Source organism: Dipodomys spectabilis, unplaced genomic scaffold (genome assembly GCF_019054845.1).
Source record: "Dipodomys spectabilis isolate Male_0828 unplaced genomic scaffold, ASM1905484v1 ptg000004l, whole genome shotgun sequence".
Classification (NCBI taxonomy): Eukaryota; Metazoa; Chordata; class Mammalia; order Rodentia; family Heteromyidae; genus Dipodomys; species Dipodomys spectabilis.
Window position 1 is genome coordinate 8,258,809 of NW_024870681.1, and position 27,917 is coordinate 8,286,725.

At 47.2% G+C, this 27,917-nt stretch overlaps 1 protein-coding gene across 3 annotated transcripts in view; it reads left to right on the plus strand.

Annotated features, from left to right (window-relative positions):
• The first annotated feature begins 75 nt into the window (after positions 1-75).
• The window catches only part of Myo19 (myosin XIX), a 34,055-nt gene continuing 6,213 nt past the window's right edge, over positions 76-27,917 (plus strand). The window contains exons 1-21 of one of the 3 annotated variants that reach the window (XM_042692973.1): positions 76-319; positions 925-1,049; positions 2,467-2,591; positions 5,852-5,990; positions 6,326-6,474; positions 9,757-9,870; positions 12,924-13,056; positions 13,615-13,684; positions 14,485-14,587; positions 15,140-15,236; positions 15,377-15,453; positions 17,135-17,225; positions 18,410-18,581; positions 19,515-19,588; positions 20,354-20,475; positions 20,743-20,856; positions 21,006-21,182; positions 21,961-22,113; positions 23,338-23,445; positions 24,758-24,828; positions 27,052-27,155. In XM_042692973.1, the coding sequence (XP_042548907.1) occupies positions 2,580-2,591; positions 5,852-5,990; positions 6,326-6,474; positions 9,757-9,870; positions 12,924-13,056; positions 13,615-13,684; positions 14,485-14,587; positions 15,140-15,236; positions 15,377-15,453; positions 17,135-17,225; positions 18,410-18,581; positions 19,515-19,588; positions 20,354-20,475; positions 20,743-20,856; positions 21,006-21,182; positions 21,961-22,113; positions 23,338-23,445; positions 24,758-24,828; positions 27,052-27,155 (2,080 nt within the window). In that variant the 5' untranslated portion in view covers positions 76-319; positions 925-1,049; positions 2,467-2,579. Of the gene's footprint in view, positions 320-924; positions 1,050-2,466; positions 2,592-5,851; positions 5,991-6,325; positions 6,475-9,756; positions 9,871-12,923; positions 13,057-13,614; positions 13,685-14,484; positions 14,588-15,139; positions 15,237-15,376; positions 15,454-17,134; positions 17,226-18,409; positions 18,582-19,514; positions 19,589-20,353; positions 20,476-20,742; positions 20,857-21,005; positions 21,183-21,960; positions 22,114-23,337; positions 23,446-24,757; positions 24,829-27,051; positions 27,156-27,917 lie in introns of those variants that run through there. The other 2 variants (XM_042692972.1, XM_042692976.1) reach the window with 2 other exon arrangements.

Consider the following 27,917-nt stretch of genomic DNA (forward strand, 5'->3'; position numbering starts at 1 on the left):
CGGCCGTGCGCGCCCCGCCCCAGGGGAGGAGCCGGCTGGCGCCTGTCCACTTAGCCCGAGCCTCGGCCGGCCGGGCTCAATCCAGCGGTCCTGCTCGCCCTCCTCCCCGCTTGCTCCAGCCCCGTCTCTTCCCTCCGCTCTCAGGCTCTTCCCGCCGCCTCCATCCATCGGCCCACCCATCCTTCCAGCCGTCCCCGGCCGGAACTGCACGCCCGGCTGCTCTTGCCCCGTGGGACCTGTGAGTGACACCCCCAGCGCAGAACCGAAGCCCTGCACGGCCCCGTCGGGGCAGGGAGGCCAGTTTGCCGGCAGCGCTAAGGTAGAAGGAGATATCTTTCTCCTCAATCGGCCTTTCTCTTTCCTTTTTCCTTTTTTCCCCCCTTTTTCTTTTGACCTTCACATGTCTCTGAAGGAGGTCGCCCAGTTCACAGTCCTTGCCCAGAACAAGGACCTTTCACGGTCACCCTTCACTTTGCGATCAGGGGGCCCGGGCTAGGAGATTTCGGCCAACAGAGTGGGTCCGACGTTCATTCATCCCTCTCAGCCCAACCCTGTAACCAAGGAGGAGGTGGCTGGCCCCGAGAGGCACCAAGCAACCGTGTCCTTGTCTGGGGTCATGTCCACCTTCCTGGGAAGGGCATATGCTGCCTGTGCCAGGTGCTTCCGGAGCGGCATCCCAGCTCTGGGCACCGCAGGCTTGTCACTCAAAAGGAGCCCCAGTTCCCGCCAGGAACCTGGGGTGGAGTCAGCTGGGCTTTTGGGACCCTTACCCAGCCCTTCCTCCAGTCTTATGCCAACAGTGCTTCCAGTCAAGAGTAAGGCTAAGAGGGGGGAGGAGGAGCTGGTGATCAGGTTGCCACTTGCCTTGACTGGGTGTTCCACCTATTCATTACTCTCTTCTTACTGTCGTCACACCCTTTCCAGAAATTCTTAGTGGTAATCGCGAAAAGACGGAGCAGGAGCTGAAGAAAACCACTCTGAGCTGACTTGACTTCAGCCGGAGCTGACGCTGCGTTGTATAATAACTAACATTTGCTAAGCACTCTCAGGTACTAGCCCATTTAAGCCTTAATTTAGCACTATGAGGTCTGATTATTACTCCATTTTGTAAATGCATAAAAAGTAAGGGCTCACTCCTGTAATCCTAACCACTCAGGAGGCTGAGGTCTGAGGAAGCAAGTATATACAGAAAGTACAGAAAGTACATGAGACTTTTAGCTCCAATTAACCAGCAAAAAGCCAGAAATAGAGATATAGCTCAAGTGGTGAGAACCAGCCTTGAGCTAAGGAACAGTAAGGAACAGTGTCAGACCCTGAGTTCAAGCCTGAACACACACAAATGTGCATACACACACATACACAAATCCTTAAACTTAGAGCTCTTGTGATCTGTGTATAAGAAGGTGAACCTAGAATCTAACTTAACACCTTGTTATGGTTCTCAATGGACTCCCTCCAATTGAGGGAGGTTTATTCTCCTTAAATCTCCAGAGATCTCTTCATGGTTTTTCCTTGGATAAGACAGTGTCCAGGCAACAGTCCTAACGCTATCTTCTGTCAGAAATTTCCAATTTCTATGCAAGTCCCTATCCTTAAGTTTCTTGAAGACTAGAAGTATCAAGAGCCTCAAGAATTAACTCTTCATCAAAGTTAATCCATTTACTCCTCGTTCTCAACTCTTCTTGCTAAGGGAAGTGTTGAGGATGACTTACTATTTTTCAGATTGGTCCAGGCCTCACAGCATCCTCTCTTTCAGATGGATTCCCCTTCCTTGAATCTCACCTTCCTGGAATTGACACTGGACTGACTGTTCCACCTAATTAATATCCTTATGTAAATGATCAACCCTTTGTTGTAGCGCTAACAATACTCATCTTCAGTGAATATTTAGGTTTGCACTTTCAAACCATAACCCTGTTGACCTTTACAAGCACTTTGTGAGGTAGATTTAAGTGTCCTAGCTTTCAAGGTGAGAACTAAAGTATGTGAAAAGGCTTTCCCAAGATTATAAAGGCAACAAATGACTTAAGCCATGATTTCCCTCCCACACAAAAACTTCCCTGGAACATCAAGAGTTGACTCCAGCCCAGCCCCCTTTCCACAACTACTAACTACACTGAAAGGGAATATTTCCATCTGTTGGAGAGGATGAGCCACAAAGTTATGTGTCTGCTCACTTTCTTCATCCTCCATGACATACTGACCCAGAAGACTTATAGCCCTGCCACACCCCAAATCTCAAAACTGTAATAAAACTGGCCCCAGTGTTTTACTGTAACCCAGGGAATCTCTGGAAGCTCTTCATCTAAATTTCTCCTGTTCCCTAATTAGCAAGGGAAAGGACAGACTCATGCTCTGTCCTGTTCATTTTGGTCTCTCCTGCTTGATGGGAGGAGTAAGAGTGAGTGAATCATCTGGAAAAGCCATCACCTGTGTATAGTCCTTTTCTTCTCTGCCATTCTGCAGGCTCTAGGATGACTGTTTTGAGACTCCTCCAGACCTGATCCATGGCCCTGACCAGGTAGATAGCACTCTTAGTACCAGCAATCCAGAACCCTGACTGACCACACTGAAGCAGGATGCTCCAGCAGGTAAAACCAACTTTACATAACCCAGGCCTTAAGCACCTGCGGCATTTTATTATCATTTGCTTTCCTGAATGAAGATCCTAGTGCTTTTAACTAGAAAGACAGGAAAGGCCCCTTAAAGGTCTTCCTTCCCTTTTGAAAGCCACTCCAGTGTTCTTGGTATCTAACTGAACCCCTTCTATTGTGATCTTAAATTCTTTTCCTTGACTATGTGAGGTGGAATAAGTGAGGGAATCCGTCAGACATTTTGGTGATCTTACAGAGAGTAAAGCCTAAGAGATGTCCCTGCCAGGTGTACAGTGAAAGCCTGGGTGTCCAAAAAGGAGTGCTCTTTGAAAATGAGCCTTAAAGATTGAAATGCTGGTCCCCCAATGGTGCTCACGCCTGTATACTTAGCTACTCAGGAGGCTGAGATCTGAGGATTGCAGTTCAAAGCCAGCCCAGGCAGGAAAGTCTGTGAAGACTCTTATCTCCAGTTAACCACCAGAAAACTAGAAGTGGTGCTGTGGCTCAAGTGGTAGAGCTCTCGCCTTGTACTGAAGATTTAAGGGACAATGCCCCAGGCCCAGAGTTCAAACCCCATGACCAAAAAAAAGAAAAAAGAAATTGGACTAGTGGAGAAGAAAAATAAGTAGTCTAGGCAAAGCAATCATTCTGTGCAAAACTGCAGGAATTGATCCATATGGTACAGAAGGATTATGATGAATGGATCATGGAATGCATGAAAGCTGCCTTATTTCAGGCTCTTGTCTCTCTGCAAGGCTACTGTCACCCCTGACCTGTAGTATTCCAAATCACCTTCACCCCAGAGTTCTACTTCAAACCTATATAATCCATCATATATAGATTCTGCTCTAGAGAAAACACTGGTATGCATTTGCTGAAATTTACTTGAACAAAGTGTTGCCTCATACTGAGAAGCAGATGTTAAATTGCCTTCAGGAATTTCTAGTCTATTGGAGACTTACATAGACAAGTACCTAAAACTCAACAGGATAATCAAATGTGGAAACTGCTAGCATCAAAAGAACTATGCTAGATATTGCCACTAGACCTTCCTGCTCTTTGGTTCATGACATAGTCTTGAAGGCTAGAGAGAAGCAGAGAGAGCAGTTGTCTACTCTGGGTTTTTTGTATTTACCTTTATTCTTTATTCTTATAATAAATTATTCTTTAATCCTATAATAAAAGTAACATTTCCCATAACTATACTAGTTACTACCCTGAATTGAATCCATGCTATATATAGCAGGCACTGTGCTCTGTGTAATTTTAACTAATCTTCCTAGCATCTCCATGAGAAATACAGTATTCTGGAAATAAGGCTCAGAAAGGTTAAATGACTGGTTCAAACTCACGTTTATTATCAGACATTTGGAAAGTAAAGATAAGAAAAAGCAACATTAAACTCATATTACCCAGCTAGAGGCATGACTCAAGTGATAGCAAGCATAGGCCCTGAATTCAAATCTCAGTTATACCAAAAAACAAAATAACTTGTTCTCAATTCTCTCTCTCTCTCTCTCTCTCTCTCTCTCTCTCTCTCTCTCTCTCTCTCTCTCTCTCTCTCTCCTCTCTCTCTCTGTTCCAGTCCTGGGGCTTGAACTCAGCAGTGCCTGGGCACTGTCCCTAAGCTTTTTTGCTCAAGGGTAGCACTCACTAGAGCTACAGCTCCATTTCCAGCTTTTTTGGTGCTTAATTGGACTTTCCTGCTTGAGCTAGCTTCAAATTTTGATCCTTAGATATCAACTTCCTGAGTAGTTAGGATTACAAGCATGAACAACCAGCGCTGAACTTACAGACATTCTTAGGGCCTTCATGTAGATCATTTTTGAGAAGCAGAATTGCAGACTTAAGACATGCATAGTTTTTTGTTTTTGCCAGTCCTGGGGCTTCAATTCAGGGCCTGGGCACTGAATCTCTTTGTACTCAAGTCTAGCACTCTACCAATTGAGCCACAGTGCCACCCATTCCTGGCATTTTCTGAGTGGTTTATTGGATAAGAGTCTCACAGCCAGGTGCTGGTGGTTCATGCCTGTAATCTTAGCCACTCAGGATCTGGGATCTGGGATCACAGTTCAAACCTAGGCCAGGCAGGACAGTCTGTGAGACCCTTTTTTTTTGATCATGGGACTTGAACTCTGGGCCTGAATGCTGTCCCTCAGCTCTTCAGCTCAAGGCTACTGCTCTACCACTTGAGCCACTGCCCCACTTCTGGTTTTCTGAGTGGTTTTTATTGGAGATAAGAGTCTTATGGACTTTGCTGCCCGGGTTGGTTTTGAACCACGATCCTCAGATCTCAGCTTCCTGAGTAGCAAGGATTATAGGCTTGAGCCACTGGCACTCGGCTGAGACAAGACCCTCAACATTTTTTGGGGGATGGGGCGGGGGGTCTGACCTTGGGGCCTGAACTCTGGGCCTGGGCGCTGTCCCTCAGCTCTTCAGCTCAAGGCTAGCGCTCTACCACTTGAGCCACAGCGCCACTTCCGGCTTTTTTCTTTTTTCTTTTTCTTTTTTTTTTTTTTGTCGGTCGTGAGGCTTAAACTCTGGGCCTGGGCACTGTCCCTCAGCTCTTCAGCTCAAGGCGAGCGCTCTACCACTTGAGCTACAGCGCCACTTCCGGTTTTCTGGTGGTTTATTGGAGATAGGAGTCTAACGGTCTCTCCTGCCCGGGCTGGCTTTGAACCGCGATCCTCAGATCTCAGCCTCCTGAGTAGCTAGGATTACAGGCGTGAGCCACCAGTGCCCGGCCAGCTTTTTTCTTTTTGCTTATGTGGTGCTGAGGAATCGAACCCAGGGCCTCAGGCATGCAAGGCAAGCGCCCTACCACTGAGCCACCTTCCCAGCCCCATCTCAACATATTATTTCATAATTAGAAGAGTCAATTTTTTTTAATGCTTCTCTCTGGACTCCACTTCTACCAGGTCCAGTAAGGCTGGTAACTTGGATGTTGATTGGCCTGTAACTATTGACAGAGGAGATGTGAAAGCACTTATTGAATACGTACTGTATGCAATGGCCTGACTAAATTTTTTTTACATCTTTTCTTCCCAATACCCAGTTTCTTTTCCTTTACTTACAAACATGTAAGTTGTGGTTCAGAAAAGTTAAGTCAATTATTGAGGCTCATAGGGTAGTACAGATCAGTACTGAATACCTGGATCTCACACAGCCATTCTTTCTACTGTGCAGGATCTGCCTTTAATTACCTGATAGCCAGTCTGAATTCCAGCTCTCATATCTTTGTGTTGTCCTCTTCTCAGGTAAATGGCCACAGTTCAGGCTCTGTTGCCCAAAACCTGCCATTCCTCAGAGAAGGCCTGCAGGAGTTCTTGGGTGGTGATACCCCATTGCACCAGCTAGATGACCTCACCAAGGTGAATCCTGTGTCACTGGAGACAGGTATGAGCTTCCCTCTTTCTATGTGCTATCTCCAAAAGGGTGGATGTGTGAGCAGAGAATCCCACACAGCTTTCCCAGTTCAGACCAAGCTGGCAAGACTCCTAACCTGGCTCTGGCCCAGCGAGCCTGACAACTGTACCAGGGCTCCCCAGGGTAGGCTTTGCTCCAGATTTGGGTCTCATCTTAATTAGATCTTGTATCTATTCATTGGGGAGCTGCTGAGATCTAATGGCACTTGATAATTATAGAGGGAGAGGTGTTCACCAGGTGTATGTCTGTGTGTGTGGTTGTGTCTGCATTTTGAGCAGTCTTTGCTAAAGGCATCTTTGCCTCAGTCCTGAGGTGCCTGCAGGCCCGGTACATGGCAGACAAGTTCTACACTAATGCTGGCTGCACCCTGGTAGCTCTGAACCCCTTCAAGCCTGTCCCTCCACTCTACACACCAGAGCTAATGAGAGAATACCATGCTGCATCACAGCCTCAGGTAAGGCCTAGCTGTTTCCTGTGTCCTCCCTACAGTTTAACCATTCTTACCTACCTACTCATCAGCCATAGTCATGCAGAGATTGGTGAGCCCATGGCCCTGCCCAACAAAACCTCTCAGAAATTTGAACACGTTCAGAACAGAAAGCACAAAAAGTAACTAAGTAAACATTTATTTGACTGAGATTGGAATCTAAAAGAGGGACATAGAAAACAAAGGACTTTCCCCCCATAATTGTAATTGTATTAATAGGAAAGAATTTGCAAACGTATATTTATACATTTAATAACTACCTTTTAAAAATTATTATCTTGCACATAATCGTCTCCATATGTTCATCTTTACTGAGAATAAATTATTTGATGAATTAGAGATGATGGCTTAGGTAGAAACATAATTGGTTGTAGTGAAAGTGCTTAAAGAGCACACTTGTAAGATGGGAGGCTGTGGGGAAAGGGGCAATGAGTGAGGGTAGAAAGAATAGTTGGGGGCTGGGAAGGTGGCTCAGTGGTAGAGCGCTTGCCTTCCATGCATGAGGCCCTGGGTTCAATTCCTCAGCACCACATAAGCAAAAAGTAAAAAGCCGGAAGTGACGCTGTGGCTCAAGAGGTAGAGTGCTAGCCTTGAGCTGAAGAGCTGAGGGACAGCGCCCAGGCCCAGAGTTCAAGCCCCACGACCGGACCCAAAAAAAAAAAAGAAAAGAAAGAACAGTCGGGCTGTTTGTATAGGGCCTGAAGTACCACAGCAGTGAGATAGAATACCTTCCTGCTTCATCTGAGTGGAAGTAGAACTGTGAGAAGATCCCACTGGGAATGTAATTACTCTGGGAGTGGGTTCAGAGAAAACAGAGGCTTTGTTTACAGCCCTGAGAGGAGAACTGGCAGAGACAAGGGCAGATACAGAGAAACAGCTCTTATACTTAAAGGGGTTCCTACTCCCTCAGGAAGAGTTAAGTGGTCATTACTAGCCAGGCTGGTGAGGGCTCATGCAAATTGCCTTCTCCTCCAGAAATGCATGCATGGGGAAGTGTCCAAGTGGAATCAAAAGAAGTTTGTATTGAAAACTCCTATCTGACCAATTGTCTGCTATCTCAAAGGCAAAGCTACATCATGGTCCCCTTTGTTTCTCCAGTGCCCAGCTTGATAACTGGCACAATGAAGACAATATTTATCAAAATAAAGAATAGTAGCTTTGGGGCTGGGATTATGGCTCAGTGGTAGAGTGCTTGTCTAGCATGATCGAAATGCTGGGTTTGATTCCTCAGTACCACATAAACAGAAAAATTGGAAGTAGTGCTGTGGCTCAAGTAGTAGAGTGCTAGCCTTAAGCAAAAGAAGCTCAGGGACAGTGCCTAGGCCTTGACTTCAAGCCCCAAAAAGACTGGCAAAAAGAAAAAATAACAAGGACTGGCCAAAAAAAAAAAAAAAAAAAAAAGAATAGTGGTTTTTATATGGGTGCCAGTGACCCAGCTTCTCAGGAAGCTGAGATCTGAAGATTACAACCTGGGCAGGAAAGTCTGTATGGCTTTTTTTTTTTTTGTCCTGGGGCTTGAACTCAGGGCCTGGGCACTGTCCCCAAGCTCATTTGCTCAAGGCTAGCACTCTGCCATTTTGAGTTATAGCCCCACTTCTGGATTTTTGGTGGTCAGTTGGAAATAAGAGTCTCAGACTTTTTTGCCCAGGCTGGCTTTGAACTGCAATCCTCAGGTCTCAGCCTCCTGAGTAGGTAAGTTTACAGGCATTAGCCAACAGATCTCAGCAGTGAAAACTCTTTATCTCCAATTAGCTGCCGGAAAAAAAAAAAAGGTGGAAGACAAACTGTGGCTCAAATGGTAGAATGCTAGCCTTCAGCACAAAAGCTCAGGGACAGGGCCTAGGCCAGAGTTCAAGCCTCAGGAATGGCAACCAAAAAAAAAAAAAAAGGCAACAGTAGTTTTAGAATTCAAGTCAATGGATATTCTTGGAAGGTTATTTAATTCTTGTGAAACTCAGATAACTCCATTTTTTTTCTTTGTGGTACAGGGATTTGGATTCAGGGCCTCACATTTACTAGACAAGGGGTCCACCATTTGAGCCATGCTCCTAGTCCTGGATAGCTTACCTTTTAAAAAAAAAAAAAAGTTTTTTTATTGTGAAAATACTGTACAGAAGGGTTACCATTACATGAGCAAGGTAATGAGTACATTTCTTATCAAGCTTTGTTGCCTCCTCCTTTGTTTTTCCCCTACCATCCCTTCCCTCCCACCTCCACAACTACACTCCCCCCTTTCCCGATAACTTACCTTTATTCATTTATTTATGCCAGTTCCTGGGGCTTGAACTCAGGTCCTGCAAGCTGTTCCTGAGCCTCTTTGTACTCAAGGCTAGCACTCTACCACTTGAGCCATAGCACTACCTCTGGCTTTTTCTGAATAGTTTATTGGAGAATAGTGTCTCAGGGACTTTCCTGCCCAGCTTCAAACTGCAATCCTCAGATCTCAGCCTCCTAAGTAGCTAAGATTACAGGTGGCACCCAGCAACTCATCTTTAAATAAGGCTAATTATTTAACTAGTGCACAAACTTCTTAGGCAACAACTTACAAAAGTTTTTTCATTTGTGTTTTTTTCTTGCAAATTGCAAAGTATGAAAACATAAAATAACAATCAGCAGAATAAGACAATAAAGAAAAATAAAAGGTCTAAGGGCATGGCTCAGGTAGTAGAACAGCTGCCTAGTAAGTGTGAGTTCCTGAATTCAAACCCCAGTTCCACCAAAAGGTAAAGAAGAAAGAAAAGAAGACAAAAGAAGAAGAAAAGCCAGGTGTTGGTGGTTCATGCCTGTAATCCTAGCCTCTCAGGAGTCTGAGATCTGAGGATTGCAGTTCAAAACCAGCCTGGTCAGGAAAGTCCATGAGACTCTTATGTCCAATTAACCACCAGAAAACCAGAAGTGGAGCTGTGGCTCAAAGTGGTAGAGCACTAGTGTTGACCAAAAAAGCTCAGCGACAGCACCTAAGCCCTGAGTTCAAGCCCCATAGCCGACAAAAAAATGAAGAGGAAGAGGACATAAAGTTAAGGTCACAGAGTGCTCTGCGTCAGCATTGCTTCTAGGCTGAAACAATACAAGTAGATAAATCCACCATAGGAATTTCATACTTGGGCCTAACACTGTTCAATTCAGTAAATTCTTCTGGAGGAGCATGCTGGCACTGACTGCTCTTGGCAAACTATCCATCTCAGCCTTCACTGAGTCAAATTGAAAATTTGTGTTCCCTTATGTACATTTCACTCCTTGATGTTTCAGAAACTGAAGCCCCACATCTTTACTGTGGGAGAACAGAGCTATAGAAATGTCAAGAGCCTGATTGAGCCAGTCAACCAGTCCATTGTGGTCAGTGGAGAGAGTGGTGCTGGAAAGGTAGGAGGGCTACTTTACCATCCTGTCAACTCATACCCTGCTTGGTGGGCGGAGAGGTAGGGGTAATTCCTAGTGGAATTTGCTGGGTTGTCACTGGCAGATAGGCAACTAAACCAAGAAGTTGGTGTGCCAAGGTCTATGTACTTGGCCTGATGTCAAGAGACAGGTTCCAATCCAGGTGCTGTGGCTCATGCCTATAATCCTAGCTACTCAGGAGGCTGAGATCTGAGGATCATGGTCAAAGCCAGCCCGGGCAGGAAAGTCCATGAGACTCGTATTTCCAATTAACCACTAGAAAACCGGAGTGGCACTGTGGCTCAAGCAGTAGAGCACTCGCTTTGAGTTGAAGAGTACAGGGGCAGCTCCCAGGCCCAGAGTTCAAGCCCCATGACCCACGAAGAGAGAGAGACGGGGGGCAGGTTCTGCTCCCACCCTTGCTCAGTGAAATACTTTCCCACTGAGCTTCACTTTCTCATCAAACATCTTTACCAGTTCTGGTACCACTGGTAAGAACATCAGCTGTTGGGGGTTCTAGTATAGTGCTTAAAAGAGCATATCTGAAAGGTCCTTTGCTTCTGCAAACCTCAGTTTTCTCACTTGTAAAATGAGACAGAGAAGAGAATCAACACCCGACTCTTGGACTTGTGTGAAAATTAAAGAGACAGTGTTGCCAGGCATAGTGATGCATTCTTCTACTCCCAGCCCTGGGAAGTCTGAGGCAGGAAGATTGGAAGGCCAACCCAGGCTACGTAGAAAGATTCTGTCTTAACAAAATAATACAAAGTAAAATAAAATGCACATATGGCACTATTTAATGGCATGCTTAGCACAAGACAGCTAGGGCTCTTCCAAAAGTAGCTGGGTTTACTGTGGGAGGTGGTTTATTAGAGTAGTCTAACAGAACCCCTTAGAGATTCTGTTGACCATAACAGTGGCATGTGCAATATATTGGACCAGCTGTGGCAGAGAACAGAAGCACCTGGTGTAGCCATGAAGCCTCATGGATGGCAGAACCACAAGTGAGGTAGAATACTGCATAAGGATGAGCAAGTTATGCTACAACTAAGTCAGGGAAGGCTACTGGTCCAGCTCACATCACCTGCTTACCAAGTCTTACCCAGCTGATTCACCCTTTTCTACTGCAGCATTTTTACTTCATATGTGATTCTTTTTGTTGTTGTTGTTGGCCATGGGGCTTGAACTCAGGGCTTGGGCACTATCCCTCAGCTCTTCAGCTCAAGGCAAATGCTCTACTGCTTGAGCCACAGTGCCACTTCGGTTTTCTAGTGGTTTATTGGAGATAAGAGTCTCACAGACTTTCCTGCCCAGGCTGGCTTTAAACCATGATCCTCAGATCTCAGCCTCCTGAGAAGCTAGGGTTACAGGCGTGAGCCACCGGTGCCTGGCTTCATATGTGATTCTTTATACCATAAATCCCTACTTTAGACCATAAATGCCTACACTTAGATATGAGAGAATTTCTGAGCACCTGCTAAGTCCTAGGCTGTGGGTTAGGCACTAAGGGATGTCTTGGAGAATCAGAGATTAAAGTGCTACATCCAGCTTTTGGGCAAAGGCTAGGATTTAGATGAAGAAGGGAATCTCTGGGAGCAAGGTAGCCAGCCAGATCAGGTCCAAGGAGTATGGATTAAGTGGTAAAATACTTACCTAGTAAGTGTGAGGCTAAATTCAAACCACCATAATACAAGAGAGGAAAAGGGAGGGAGGAGGAAGGGAAAGAAAAATAGGTCACTCTATAGCAAAAAATATGTGTATGTATTATAGAGATAAAGTATCTACTCAGGAGGCTGAGGAACATCACCATTCAAAGCCAACCTAGACAGAAAATTCCATAAGACTACATCTCCAATTAACAGCAGAAAGCTGCACTGGAGGCATAGCTCAAATGTTAGCCCCAGCCATGAACAAGCAAGTCAAGCAAGAGCTCAGGGTCCCCAGAGCCACCAAAAAAAAAAAAAATAGGGGACATTTATAGCATTCAAAGCTTATTATAGAGAAGGAACTCAAATAAATGACCTAAGTATCCACTTTGTATCAGTCAACTCTGGCTGCCACAACAAAATACTAGTACTGGTGGCTTAATGAAAATAAGTGCATTTTCTCACAGTTCTAGAGGCTAAAAGTCCAAGATTAGGGTGCAACATGTTGGGTTCTAGTAAGAGTTCTTTTTTATGCTTGCAGTCTACTGCCTTTTAACCATGACCTGATATGGGAGGTAGAAAAAAGAGTCTCTTCGGGGCTGGGAAGGTGTCTCAGTGGTAGAGCGCTTGCCTTGCATTCCTGAGGCCCTGGGTTCGATTCCTCAGCACCACATAACCAGAAAAAAAAGTCGGAAGTGGCGCTATGGCTCAAGTAGTAGAGTGCTAGCTTTGAGCTGAAGAGCTGAGGGACAGCACCCAGGCCCAGAGTTCAGGCCCATGACTGGACCCCTACCCCAAAAAAAAAAAAAAGAGTCTCTTCATCTTTTTTTTTTTTTGGTCGGTCGTGGGGCTTGAACTCTGGGCCTGGACGCTGTCCCTCAGCTCTTCAGCTCAAGGCAAGCGCTCTACCACTTGAGCTACAGTGCCACTTCTGGCTTTTTCTTTTTGCTTATGTGGTGCTGAGGAATCAAGCCCAGGACCTCATGTATGCAAGGCAAGTGCTCTACCACTGAGTCACCTTCCCAGCCCCATGCATCTCTAGTTTCTAAGAATGTATATAAAGTCTTTCTAGATCGGTGCCTGCCACAAAGTAATCAGTATTTGCTGTGATACCTCAGAGACATTGTATAGCCTGCCTGGGCTAGGAGAGTTGTCCTGTCTACCTTGGCCCCTCTCGTTTCTAAGTGCGTCCTCTAGAGCTGGAAGCACAGGTATCACCCCCTACTTCATAGAGGAGAGGAAATGCCTTGCCCAAGATCACAGTTGAATTTCAGCCTTCAGCATTTGATTAGCAGCACTTATGGTGAAAGCTCTGTGGGCTCTGCTCCCTCTGGCACTTTGATACTAGAAAAGAACATGGACACACTTCCCATGTGGCTATTTCTGCCACAGACGTGGACCTCCCGCTGCCTGATGAAATTCTATGCTGTGGTGGCTGCCTCACCTGCTTCCTGGGAGAGCCACAAGATTGCAGAGAGGATTGAACAGCGAATCCTGAACTCCAACCCTGTCATGGAAGCATTTGGTGAGCTCAGCATCCTCAGCACTGTGCCTCATCCAGTTTCCTTTAGAATTAGCTATCTTCAGGCAGAGATGAGGCAGAGACCTGATACCTTCTCAGGGTTGATGGATGACTACATCCTAACTATATGGACTCCAAATCTTTCTTCTTCCCCCAAACCTTCTTCCTTCTAGCCTAGGTCCTTGTAATACTAGTTCTGCACAGGACCTGTGGCTTATCTGGTCTAAGTCTAAGGATGACTGGTTATTAGTGTCCATGTGGGATTGGAGCCCAGATGTGGCTTGTCTAAGGCCAATTAATCATAGTTCATTGTTTTTTTATTTTACTGTCAAAGAAAAAAGTTCCTCATTGCCTCTACTTGCTCATTCCAGTTCCTACCTTGTCACAAAGTGTCTAGCTCTCCTGAACCCCCTAGTTCTATCCCTCTTACGGAAATCAGTGAAGCAGCCTTCAGTTGACTAGGGTAGGGACATGGCTCCCAGCAGACCTGGAGCCAGAGTGGGCTGTGGGAACTCTGCAAACCAAGGAGGGGGTGAGGAATAAACACACATGTGATTGTAGGGAACGCATGTACGCTGAGGAATAACAACAGCAGTCGCTTTGGGAAGTTCATTCAGCTCCAAATGAACAGGTAATAGCTGCTGCTGGCCCATGGGAAGCCAGGGACTGGATGGTAAGCAGCTGAAGCAGTTGCCAGCCTGGGTCACCCCTGTGTGCAGTTCTGCTCTATATGTGTATGGGATTCATTTGGGGCGGGGGCGGGGGGAGGGCATGGAGGGGCCTGAACTCTAGTCCTGGGCCCTGTCCCTCAGCTCTTTAGCTCAAGGCTAGCACCCTACCCCTTGAGCCACAGCGCCACTTCTGGCTTTTTTCTGCTTATATGGTGCTGAGGGATCGAACCCAGGGCCTCATGCATGCGAGGCAAGAACTCTACTACCACTGAACCAACTTCCCAGCAAACTTCCTTTTTTGTGTGTGTCGGTCTTGGGGCTTGAACTCTGGGCCTAGGTGCTGTCCTGTGCTCTTTAGCTCAAGATGAGTGCCCTGCCTCTTGAGCCACAGCGCCACTTCCTGTATGGGATTCTTTAGATCAGTGAACTCTGGGATTCTGATAACTACTTTGGCCTTTGGAGTAATATTCTTGTCATGGCTTGTGTGTTCCTCCTGGCTTCCACTCTTGATCAAGGACTTCTTGTTAAATTGCTACCTCCAAGCTTGAAGCTAGAGCTTCTGTTTTTGCCTTAGGATGGGACAGAAGTAATACACAGAGGCCTTGGCTCTGCTCACCCCAGGCAGAGAATGTCCTAGAAAACCCAAAGACATTCTCAGTGGTTCCAACCCATGAACAAGAAGAGCTTGTTCTAGGTGACACTTATCATATAGTTTAGTGGTAAATAGGTGGTAATGGAATTAACCTGTAATGTGTACCAGCGCCCAGCAGATGACAGGAGCTGCAGTCCAGACGTACCTCCTAGAGAAAACTCGTGTTGCCTGCCAGGCCACCAATGAGAGGAACTTCCACATCTTCTACCAGGTCTGTACCAAGTGGTATCATCGTGCTCAGATGCAGGACAGGGATAGGACTGTCTCTTATCCTTAGCATGCCCCATGTCTGGCTACCAGTGATGCTGCTGCCTATTCCTATCAATTGCACATGCAACATTTTTGCCTCATGCTGAGTCTGGCCTCCAGTGCTGTACTAAGCTCCTGGGCTTCTGGCCTGGGTATTTGTTTTGTCTCATCATCAGTCTAAGGGCTGTTCTAAAATGGGAACTGTTTCCTCTAACAGAATGAAGGGCCTTGGACTTGTGTTACTTCCCTAGCCTGGGCTTCTCCAGCATGGATAGGAGATCTCCCTTATGGTCAGATTGGAAGCATTCTTAGGTAGAAGATGTGCCTCTCTAGACAAGACAGGTGCCCCCCAGGCAGGAGTTGTGTATTCTTCACCAGACTACAAACTTTCCCACAACAGGGTTTTTGAATTAGGTTGGAAATATCAAGGACTATGTTTGCCACTTTTGTCCCCTGCCTGTTCTAATCTCAGACCTTTGGACACATGGCTTTCCCACCCACTCCCTCCCCACAGATATGCAAAGGAGCCAGCGAAGATGAGCGGCTCCAGTGGCATCTTCCTGAGGGAGCTGTTTTCTCTTGGCTGCCCAACCCAGAGAAGACCTTGGAAGGTAGGAGAGACCTTACCTGGCTCCCTGACACACACACACACACACACACACATACACACACGCACATGCACACACACACACACACGCACAGACACACTGTCCCTCCTGACCACTGGGCTATGACATGGATTCTTTTTCAGAGGATTGTTTTGAGGTGACCAGAGAGGCCATGCTCCATTTGGGTATCGACACCCCCACCCAGAGCAACATCTTTAAGGTCAGAAGAAAAGTCATACCACTTAATATGCAACAGAGGTGATGGGCAACCCTTTTCATATGTCTCCGCTGGACTTATGACTCCTTCTTTGCCTGAGCATTTAGCACTTTGACCCCAGTATACAATTTTCAACCCTCTCAGTCTGTTCGGCTGAGCCTGGAGATGAGATGCTGGGCTCAGTGACACAGTACCTAGTGCTGGAGTGCAGAACATGGCACTAGACAACAAAGGGCTCAAGTAATGAATTCCTGCAGAATAGAGAAGATCCTATCATGTTTGTCCAATACTTAAAAATTTTAAAAAAAAGTTTGTTCTTTTTAGATTACTTGGTCTTATGTGTGATTGTTTCCATTTTATGCCTGAGAAAGATCAGCGGTAAAGTAACCTAACAGGTGATATCATAAGTTTGTCCCAGATAAAATCCCTCTAGATTCCTACCTTCCTCTTCCTCTACCTCAGCCCCTTCTCTCTCCCTCTCATACCCAAGGTGATCTGGCCACTCTCCTCCTAACTCTGCCTCCCTTCTCCTGTCTTTGTTGACAGGGCTGACTGCCTCCTCCCCTGCTCACCACCTCACCCCTAGAGCAAGAGGGCATGGATAGGATAGGGTCACAACAGGGGCAAGGAAGCCTCTGCAGGAAGATGGCAGTACAGTGGAAATTGACAACTTCAGATGGGGGGTGCTCAGGCAGGGAAGGGAGACGATGTCATGTCTGTGTGGACATTGCCAGGTAAGAGCCTGGGCAGAAAACAGTCTCAGTAAGTGGAAAACACTAGGATTCTGGGCATGAGTGCTGCTTTGGGGATATAGCATGACCCTCTGCCACAGGCACATTGTGCATTGGGCTCAGCAGCCCTCTCTTGGGGTAGGTTGTGACTAGTATCTGGTCCAAAGGTTTTTTGAGTCTGAAGAGGATTCTCCTTTCTGTAGCTCCATACTGTAGCTTGCTGAGTACAAATGCAGAAGGATGGCCATCCTGTACAGAGATCAAGATCATAGGTGGGCCATCCTAAGCCTCAGTGCTGAGAAAGGGTCCTATGGAGTCAGAGCCAAGCCCCCAGCAGACCACAGAAATAACCCTGGCCAATAACTATCAGGATGGTTATTCCTGCACTGTTCCTGGAAAGTAAGAATGGAAAGACAGAATTAGACATGAAGACTCCATTGGCTGCCTTAGGAGGCACCTGCAGTCAGGCTGCCTGAGATCCCATTTTCTCTTCAGTGTGTTGTACTCAGGCTTGGGATTTAACCTCCACCAGGCCAATTTACTATAAGCATCATAACAACACATGCCTCAAACAATTGCTGAAAGAGAGGTAAATAGCTGGGTACCAGAGACTCATGGCTATTGTCCCAGCTACCTGGAGGATGGAGACTTAAGTCCATGACTCCATCTCCAAGTCAACCAACAAAATACCTGACTGGAGACAAGGCTCAAATGATAGAGTGCCGGCAATGATTAAGCAAGTGAATGAGATCCTGAGTTCAAGACTTGACACTGGCACCAAAAAAACCCACAAAGATTTAGAGATGATTCCTGTAGCTAGTATACAGCTGTGCTAGTAGCACAGTTGGCCAGTAGCAGAAAGCATTACTCTTCCATCGTCATGACTCCAGTCAGTAGCTGGGCTGAGCCTACTGCGGGTCTCCTGTGCCTGACCATGCTTTTTGCCTCCTCAGGTCCTTGCTGGGCTGCTGCATCTTGGCAATATCTGGTTTGCTGATTCTGAGGATGAAACCCAGCCCTGCCAACTGATGGAGGATGCCAAGTGTGAGGGGCAAGAGTGGGGAGCAGGGTGGACTCTGGCAGGAAAATGGCCAACATTAGTGGGATTAGGTGGAGGTTGGAGGATTAATGTTTCATTCTGCTGCCTTATTTTTCTTTTTTTTGGGGGGGGGGGTGAGGAGGTGGGTACTAAAGATTGAATTCAGAACATTATACTTGGTAGACAAGCAATATACCATTTGAACTATGCCCCCAGTTCTTTTGATTTTGATTTTTTTTTCATAGGGGCTCACACTGTCCTTGCTGGCTTTGGACCTTAATCCTCTTACTTTTTCCTCCTAAGTAGCTAAGATTACAGTTGTGTACCACTACACTCAGCCCTATTCTGCTTTCCTTTTTTTTTTTTTTTTTTGCCGGTCATGGGGCCTGAACTCTGGGTCTGGGCACTGTCCCTCAGCTCTTCAGCTCAAGGCTAGTGCTCTATCACTGGAGCCACAGCGCCACTTCCGGCTTTTTCTGTTTATGTGGTGCTGAGGAATCGAACCCAGGGCCTCATACTTGAAAGGCATGCACTCTACCGCTGAGCTACCTTCCCAGCCCCTTCTGCTTTCCTTGATTAAACCAATTGCTATCAGGCTCTGCCCTGAGTAATTTTCTCCTTACCCCACTCTTTCTTGAATAATTTATTCCTTTCAACCTCTCTGGTGAGAGAGGCATCTTTATCTTATAGATGAGAGAACAAGAGTCAGGTTTATTTATTTATTTTTTTTGTCGGTCGTGGGGCTTGAACTCTGGGCCTGGGCGCTGTCCCTCAGCTCTTCAGCTCAAGGCGAGCGCTCTACCACTTGAGCTACAGCGCCACTTCCGGTTTTCTGGTGGTTTATTGGAGATGGGAGTCTCACGGTCTCTCCTGCCCGGGCTGGCTTTGAACCGCGATCCTCAGATCTCAGCCTCCTGAGTAGCTAGGATTACAGGCGTGAGCCACCAGCGCCCGGCAAGAGTCAGGTTTATAAAGTGACTTATTTGGCCTACTCATGGCAGTGTAGGTAACACAGAAGTTCTGGGTTTGAGGACCACCACTGCTCTTATGGCAACCATTGCTGTCTCTACTCTCATCAGAACCTGAGGTTCTGTTCACTTGGGTTATGTTTCCACTGTGATTGCTTCAGTGCTTCATCAGGACTGTTTGGATGGAGACTGTTTGCCTAAGGAGGACTTGCCTTTCCCAGGCTCTCTCAGGACATCAACCTTGCTGCTACAGCTCCAAGAGGACCTACTTCTGGAGACACTAAGAATCAGAACCATCAAGGCAGGCAGGCAGCAACAGGTGTTCCAGAAGCCCTGCTCCCAAGCTGAGTGTGACACTCGCAGAGACTGTCTGGCTAAACTGGTCTATGCACGGTGAGCATTATTCTGGTTGTTAAGAGCCATGTCCTGTCCACAACTTCTTGATCTATTGGGTTTAGACCAGACACCACTGGTGAAGGCTAACAGAGGTAGGCTCAGAACAGTGAGGCTCCAGATAAAGCAAGTCAGTTCCTCAGACCCCTAGGGGCAGCAGGGCGCGGCTCCCAGGTTTTCTCTGAACGATGTCTTTGGCCTCAGCTCCTGAGTACTGAGTGGAGAAATTACCACATTCTGACATAGATTTAGCTTATTACTCAAGGAAAGGAGCCAGTTTGATCTTGGCTCACCTATTGGTGAGGATGGCCTACACAGCTCTCCATAGGCAAAGCAAAGCCCAAAGGTGATTTGGCACCTTTATGGCTCCAGGTTCAGGCCACTGGGTTAATAGGCTCTTCTGTCTCCCTGAACTCTAGTACTTACTGCCATGTGTTACATAGGGCATCAAAGGTGGTAGAGCCAGAGGGCTTAGCCCAAAGTCTCAAACACTACTGCACGTAGCACTGCATGGCAGGGAAGGTGGGTCCTGATCTTTCCTGGGGCACTACATGGATATACTACCCTCTGGCCATATAGTCAAGGATGATCTCATTTTGTGTTCTAAGAGCTTTTAGGTACCTTGTGAGGGTTCCCACGGACTTTTTCAGGAAAGTTCAGTGAACCCTACCCTGGCCTACCAACAGCCCCTTCTAGTCCTGACACCAGCTGGTACTGGGCCGTGTCCTGCTGGGTCAGTCTTGCTGAGAGGACAGCCCAGATAACTACAGATACCTGGGGAAAAGCATAAGACTGAACAGAGAGCATTTAGCACTTGACCATCAGGGTCAGAATATAGGGCTCACCAATGTGTGACAACCCTTCCTGGGGAGTGATCTTGCCGCCAAGGATCAGATTGCCCCTTATCACACTCCACTCTCTTCCTCCCAATAGGCTGTTCGACTGGCTGGTGTCAGTGATCAACAGTAGCATCTGTGCAGACCCCGACACATGGACTGCTTTCATAGGTAGCAGGCACTCACCATACCAGGACCCTCCAGAAAACAAGCAGTAGAGCCCTGGACAGCAAAGCAGGAGTCCCTCTGTGTGACACTGGGTTGCTTCTTTCCCTTCTGCCCTATCTCCTATCTGCCCACCAGTGTTTGGGTGAGATCTCTGCTCCCCAAACCCGTATCTGACCTGCCCAAGGCCTCCAGATAGATTCAAATGGTACCTTCTCCATAAGGACCCCTTTCTTCCTGTTCCAGTCCCAGGAGGGGATAGAGAGAGAGAGAGAGAGATGTGTGTATGTGTGTGTGTGTGTGTGTATGAAAGAACTAGACTGGGAGACATACTGAATTTAACATCTTTATAAATCTGAGTGGGACAGTCAGATAAAGAAGGAAATCATTGCTTACAGGCACTATGGGCAGTCTGGCCATACGAATGAGGTCCTCCAAAAGATTTAACACAGAATACCTTCCCTGGAACCTGTTCTCCTCAAAGAGGGGCCTATCAGGGCCAGAAGATTGTGATTTAAAAATGGGCCTGATATTCCAAGCTGCCCCTTATAACCTCACTTGGCTTTCCTGCCTACCCTGAGGATGATGGGTAAAGACTGGAAGCACCCTAGAGGGACAGGGTGAAGGACAGAGAAGGATGTTCAGCTCACCACTAGGCATCATGTTCACTCAACCTCATCGCCAGGCTGTCCAGCATGAGACCTCAGCAAGAGCACTGTAGTCCCCTGCCTGCCCCCACAACGGCCCTGTGGTTCTCTCCCATCTTCCCAGGCCTGCTGGATGTATATGGCTTTGAATCATTTCCTGACAACAGTCTAGAACAGTTATGCATCAACTATGCCAATGAGAAACTGCAACAGCACTTCGTGGCCCACTACATGAGGGCACAGCAGGTAAAGGGGCAGAGGGAAGGACCATCCTTCTGCATTCTCTGCTTCCTCCTGCTCTCCAGCCCCAGCCCAGTTCTACCTGAAAGCCTTATTTTATTATTAACAAGTAATAACCGTATATAAGAAGTACAACATGTCTTGATTTTTCTCCCTCTTTTGATGGTGTTCTAGAATATGCTATGGCACTGAGGTCTACCATGGGTAACCCCTTTTTTGGGCCTCAGTCTACAGCTGCCTCCTCCCATCCCCACTCCTTTCTTGCCCCTCTAGGAGGAATATGCAGTTGAGGGCCTAGAGTGGTCATTTGTCAACTATCAGGACAACCAGATCTGTTTGGATCTCATCGAAGGGAGTCCCATCAGCATCTGCTCCCTTATAAATGAGGTAGGGAGATTCAGCTAGTAAGCTGAGCCCTACAGTTGGTCTTGGGCTTTTCTCAGGCATGGATGACTATTTTGTACTTTGGCTGTCCATGGGGCTAGCCAGTGAAAATCTCCCATTTTTGTGACCAACTGCCCACACTCATCCCACAGGAGTGCCGCCTCAATCGACCAAGCAGTGCAGCCCAGCTCCAGACACGAATCGAGAGTGCCTTGGCAGACAGCCCCTGCCTGGGCCACAATAAGCTCAGCAGGGAGCCTAGCTTCATCGTGATGCATTTCGCAGGGCCTGTACGATATCACACAGCTGGCCTGGTAGAGAAGAACAAGGTAGGCTTGGCTATCGCCTGTGGGCCTCTGTGTGAAATGAAAAACATAATCATTCTTCTGTGCTCATAGTGCTTTCCCATTAAGAGTTCACTCCTCTGAATCCAGGAATGTCATCCTTGGCTCACTTACCTGAGGTCTCTGCTAGTCAAGGATGACCTTCCTGAAAATGACCTAGAAGACTATATCTGGGTTTCTGGTTAGTTAGTATACTCTTTTTTTTTTTTTTTTTTGCCCATCCTGGAGCTTGAACTCAGGGCCTAGGCACTGTCCCTGAGCCTCTCTGCTCAAGGCTAGCACTCTACCATTTACGCCACAGCACCACTTCTGGTTTTTTCTGTTTATGTGTACTGAGGATTTGAACCCAAGGCTTTATGTATGCCAGGCAAGCACTCTACCACTGTAGATTCCCAGCTGTAGATTCATTCTTTTTTTGTTTTGTTTTTTTTGTATCCGGTCATGGGGCCTGAAGCCTGGGCCTGGGCGCTGTCCCTCAGCTCTTCAGCTCAAGGCTAGCACTCTACCACTTGAGCCACAGCGCCACTTCCGGCGTTTTTTTCCTGCTTATGTGGTACTGAGGATTCGAACCCAGGGCCTCAAACATGCAAGGCAAGCTCTCTACCACTGAGCCACCTTCCCAGCCCTGTAGATTCATTCTTGTATGGGACTCAGGCCCTGTCCTCTGGAAGTCCTGCTTTTGAGGGTCTGGGTGGTTAGGGGTGCCAGGCCTTGTATAATACTGAGAAGCAATCCACCTGCCAGCTTTGCTCTTTCCCAATAGGATCCTGTCCCCCCTGAGCTAACTGGGCTCCTGCAGCAATCCCATGATCCCCTGCTCACAGTGCTGTTTCCTACTAATTCCAAAGAGAAGACCCAAGAGGAGCCCTCTGGCCAGGGCAGGGCCCCTGCTTTGACTGTGGTGTCCAAGTTTAAGGTAGGTATGGTTGTGATCACATGGGGAACTCAGTTCACTCACCAATCTTCCAGATGTTACCAGGTCCTTGCACTTTAGAGGAATGGGACTGTTTCCTGGGGAGCAATAGTAAGTCAAGTAGACATGTTCCCAGTCCCCGTGGAGTTTCTGCTCAGTATAGAAGACAGAAACATGCTGGGTACTAGTGGCTCACACCTGTAATCCTAGCTACTCAGGAGGCTGAGATCTGAGGATCATGATTCAAAGCCAGCCCAGGAGACTTATCTCCAATAAACTACTCATAAAAGCAGGAAGTGGCGCTATGGCTCAAGTGGTAGAGCACTAGCCTTGAGCTGAAGAGCTGAGGGACAGCACCCAGGCCCAGAGTTCAAGCCTTACAACCAACCAAAAAAAAAAAACAAAACAATAAATCATCTAGTACAATATATATATAGTATAATATGTATAATATATATAAATATATAATGTGCAATATTACACAGCCAGCCTGGTAGAGAACATGGTAGGCCCTATAGAGGGTGGGGTGTCACTGTTGATAGGTGGCTGTAAGACAGTAGTTACATGCACCTGGTCCTGCTCAAATCCTCTCCTTGGCTGGAGCAGACTTATCATTTCTCTTGTCTGCTTTCTATTTTTCAGGCCATGTACATTCTGAACCCGCATCTCCTGTCCCTCAACTCTTCTCGCCTGTTTGTTCTTCCCTTCTACACTACTTTCCTTAGCTTGTTTCTTCTCATTTATGAATCCCTATTTTGTCCTTACCTTGAGTAGGTACCTTGGAAAGCCCAAGTTGATTAGCACTGTCCTGTCCCGGCCTCAGATGCCACTGAGGGTACCTGTACAACACACATTATGCTCCTGAGTGTGTGTGAGCTCTGAGATAGCAGATTACCTCAGCCTGGTACAGCCTCCAGCACCCAGGGCAGGCTGAAGAATGGCACCTTTCCTTGAGTGAATGGCAAGAGGTTGTAAGACTATTCTTGGAAGATTACTCTGGGGAGAAGGGTATGGGTCCACAAAGGTCTGTGGAGATGAGTGAGGAGCTGTGAAAGGTTAGGAAATCGGATGGGCTTTGCTCAGTGACCACACCAGTTGTTCCAGGGCTTATGAGTGTCATAGTGAGAGGGTAGGGGGAACCACCTAGTAGGAATTTGATGTAATTCACTAGGACCATAGCTCATGGCTTTGAGTCTCTGCCTAACTTTGTGTCTCTCCTATGTGCAGGCATCACTGGAGCAGCTCCTGCAGGTCCTACACAGCACCACTCCCCACTACATTCGATGCATCAAGCCCAACAGCCAGGGCCAGGCACAGACCTTCCTCCGGGAGGAGGTAATTGACACTGAGCCAAAGATGCAGTGCATTGAGCCCAATCTGGCCGAGGCCTGGAGAAATGAAGGGCAGTATATCTATTCCAAATGGTGTCTCTCAGGCTGGACCTGACATTAGGAAGGGCTGCTGTTCCCTGCTCTGGCAGGACAGTCACTTCTGGTTGTGTAGTCTAGGCACTATATATTAGGGCCTAGCCAAGGAGGCAAGTGGAGATTTGTATTCCTCTTGCTCTTTTCCTACTAAGCATGTTCCCTAATGAAAGACTGAAGCTGTTCAGAGGAATGGATGATTCTGTTTTTTTCTTTTGTCAGTCGTGGGGCTTAAACTCTAGGCCTGGGTGCTGTCCCTGAGCTCTTCAGCTCCAGGGGAGCACTCTACCACTTGAGCCACAGTGCCACTTCTGGTTTTCTGGTGGTTTATTGAAGATAGGAGTCTCATGGGCTTTCCTGCCCAGGCTGGCTATGAACCTCGATCCTCAGATCTCAGCCTCCTGAGTAGCTAGGATTATAGGTGTGAACCAACAGGGCCCTACGAATGGATGACTTGATTAGTCTGTGTCACTGTTTTTTTCTAATTTGCACAAAATCATTCTTTGGCTAGCAGTTGCCCTTTCCTCAGGGCACTAGGCTCTGAGGGATGTATATGAGGTGCTGGTCAGTGCTGAGTATCCTGTCACCTGGTAAATGTGGCCTTCGAGTTTGTAGCCAGAACTGCTTTGCTAAGTGAACCACTTGGTTCTGACTGCAGAAGAATCTTCAGCTGTGAGCCACTCCATTGCTTGCAGTCAAAACTAGATTTGGTTTGGGCTATACTGGGAAGTAGTGAGTATGCTCAGGGAGGTGAGGAGATAGCCAGAACCATCACTGATCTCAGCTATATTAGAAGCCTGGCATCAGACAGGACTTGGGACCACCAGGACCCTTTTTAGCAGGGAGATTTTTCCAGAGCCCTTTTTCTTTCTTTTTTTTTTTAATTTGTTGTTGGTTGTGGGGCTTGAATTCAGGGCCCAGGTACTATCCCTAAGCTTTTCTGCTCAAGGCTAGAACTCTACCACTTTGAGCCACAGCTCCATTTCCAGTTTTCTGGTGGTTAATTGGAGATAAGAATCTCACAGACTTTCCTGCCTGGGTTGGCTTTGATCCTCAGATCTCAACCTCCTGGTATGAGCCGCCCATGCCCAGCTGCCCTTTGATTTCTTGTTGCTCCCAAAGAAACACAATTATTGCCAGCTGAGCTTCAGGGGAACCTGGAGCTCCTAGAAGGTAGGGCATTTTTGGCCTGCAGGTGCCTAACCTGTCTCCCTACCCTACAGGTCCTGAGCCAGCTGGAGGCTTGTGGCCTCGTGGAGACCATTCACATCAGTGCTGCTGGCTTCCCCATCCGGTGAGTGAGCAGCTGTATCCTCTACAGGGCCAGAGCCAGACAAAAGCCTTCTCAACCCAGAGCAGGAAAGGCAGATCTGTAGAAATCAACCTGGAACTCAAGGAGCATCATCTATTAATTTATCCAGTCACTTATGGTACACTATTTTGTACCAATCATCACTGCTGATGAGGTATTAGTGAATGAGGAAGTTAAAGCCCTGCCCTCTTGAGGCATACATTCCTGTGGAAACAGGAGTATCTGGTGCTAGGAAACAAACCATGTTAATAGATGGACTAACAAGAAGAGATACTTAGGCTGGTCCAGAACAGGCCCCTCTGGGTAGCTCAGGCCTATGAAAAGGGAAGGGATCCATGTGAGAAGATATGGGGAGAGAGGCTTAGAAGGTGGCTCAGTGGTATAGTGCTTGCCTCGCATGCATGAGACCCTGGGTTCAATTCCTCAGCACCACATAAGCAGAAAAGGCCAGAAGTGGCGCTGTGGCTCAAGTTGTAGAGCATCAGCGTTAAGCTCAAGAGCTGAGGGACAGTGCCCAGGTCCAGAGTTCAGGCCCCAAGACCGCCAAAAAAAAAAAAAAAAGATGTGGAGGAGTGGAATGGAGTTTAAACTGAAGGACCAACCACCATAAAGCTGCCACATAGGAGCAGTGATGCCAAGGGGCTAGACCAGACAACCTGCATTAGGCGAGGCAGGTTGGCATTAGCCAGGCCTTGTAGGGCCTAAGCAGACTTGGCAGTTTGTCCTGAATGTAGTAGAAACTAGTTAAGTGTTATAAGCAGTTGTAGGATCTCATTCGTAGTCACAGAAAGTCCTTGTGCTTCTGTGAGGAAGCCGGACATAGGATCAGGATAGAAGTGAGGTGAAGGTGCACAGATGGACCTAGACAATGATGGCGCATGAAGTCTGATAGCAGGGGAGGGAGCATGGCTTGTAATAGGAAGAGGACTACAGATGGATGGCTTGCAGTGTGAGACAGGGAATAGTCAGCTTTCAGGCTGCAGAAGCAATATGCTTGGTTGGAGTGAGGGGAGGGTCAGGAATTTTCTCATGGCCTCAGCAGGTTTAATAAGATTGTGGGATAGATTAAAAGTTAACAAATGCAATTGTGCTATTCAGTATACATTATGTGGGAAATGACCTATGTAATTTGTGGGTATGTATGGGAGGGGGAAACTGGGAGAAAACAAAGGGGTGACATTGTCCAAAAAAAGAAATGTACTCATTACCTGACTTACGAAATGGTGACCAAAAAGAAAGGACACTGTGGGATGGAACTTAGCTTTAACAACTAGAGAGACACATGAGGGTCCTTCCTATGGGTTTTAACACCATGAGCAAGGAAGAAATCAAGGAAGGGGAGCCTGAGCCCCTTACCAAGGAATGCTTACATTTGGAGAGAGTAGATAATGAGCAAGGACAACTTGAACAGAATTATGGAGGACAGTGTCATGGGTGTTTTGGAGGCAGAGAGAATAGTCTATATGAATTGGGTCAGCTGCTGCCCAAGGGCTAAACACTGGCCACTGCATTTGGTAGTGTGGTATTTGCTGATGGTGATGACAGGAGCTCTAGTATCATAGTGTGGAAGACAGAGTCCAGTCTTGGAAGTGATTGAGTGGTAGTTGAGAGGAGGAAGGGCAGATATCAGGTGTCATCAGCTATTTAGAAAAGGGAGCAGAGAAAGCAGGAGGAAGTGGAGGAGGCTGTGGGGTCAGATAGGAGGCTAGCCAAGCATGATGACAACAGTCCAGATGAGGCAAGCCGTGCCTCCCATTAGCTGTGCACCCTATTAAATGTACAAGATGGAAAGTTTGGTCACCCTAGACAGCAGAAAAAGAGAAGCAAGTTAAAATGGTCTCTCTGGACTTCCAACTGAGTGCCCTTGGTATCTAGCACATTGCTGTGTTCAGAGGATTAAACAGAAGCTTTAAAACCTAAGTGCTGGGGCTGGGAAGGTGGCTCAGTGGTAGAGTGCTTGCCTTACATACATGAGGCCCTGGGTTCGATTCCTCAGCACCACATAAACAGAAAAGGCTAGAAATGGCGCTTTGGCTCAAGTGGTAGGGCGCTAGCCTTGAGCTGAAGAGCTGAGGGACAGTGCTCAGGCCCAGAGTTCAGGCCCCATGACCGACTAAATAAATAAATAAATAAAATAAAATAAAACCTGAGTGCTATACTGGCTCACAGTCGGATTCATTCTCCTCTGCCTGTTTTGGCTTCCAGGATCTCTCACCAGAACTTTGTGGAGCGATATGGACTACTGAGAAGACTCCATCCTCATGCATCCTCTAGCCTCTACAGCCACTCTGTTACCAAAAGGACCTTAGGTGAGTGGAGCCCATTTCGTTCAGCCACAGGTTACTGAGTACCAACCCATGCCCACTTAGGGCTGGAGACTCAGTGAGGGGAAACAAACTCAAAAAACAACTCAGCAATGTGGAATATGGAGCAGAGAGGCAGAACTATGAATGTACTGTGGATAGTGGAGGGGTGATGTGGACCAGGGAAGGCAACCTGGAGGAGATGGTATGTGAAAGTAAATTGCATTAGCTAGGAGACAGGCATTACACATTACCTTAATATGAACAGTGTGTTCAGACATGAGACCTTAGTGTGGGTATGAGAACTTCAGACCAGTCTTGCTGGCTCTTCAGGACAGAGTGGTGGCAGGGAAGACTATGACAGGTGGAAGCCTAGCCAAGGAACCAGGACATTGTACAGATAGGGTGGCACTGCAAGGGAAGGAGCCTTGTGCTTTCTGGAAACCTTGTGAAGAGTTTGGAGAAAAGCCAGAGGTGTGGGCAGTAGGAAAATGTATGGAAGAAAGTGGTCAACCTTTGGCACTTACCTAGATGTAGAGAAAGTGAAAAGATGAACTTGACCCTGCCAGTAGACAAGAACAGAAGGAAAAGAGGTCCAGGAAGCTGAGCCCTGCTGTGGCCCAGTGGACATGTCTCCAAAGCACTTGAGCAAATGTTAACACAAAATTCTGGCCAGGGTTCATGGTTTAGAGGTTTGCATGTAGCTGGATCTACCTGATGCTGGGAGTAGGTGACAGGCCAAGTCCCAGAACAGGGGAGGGAGAAGAG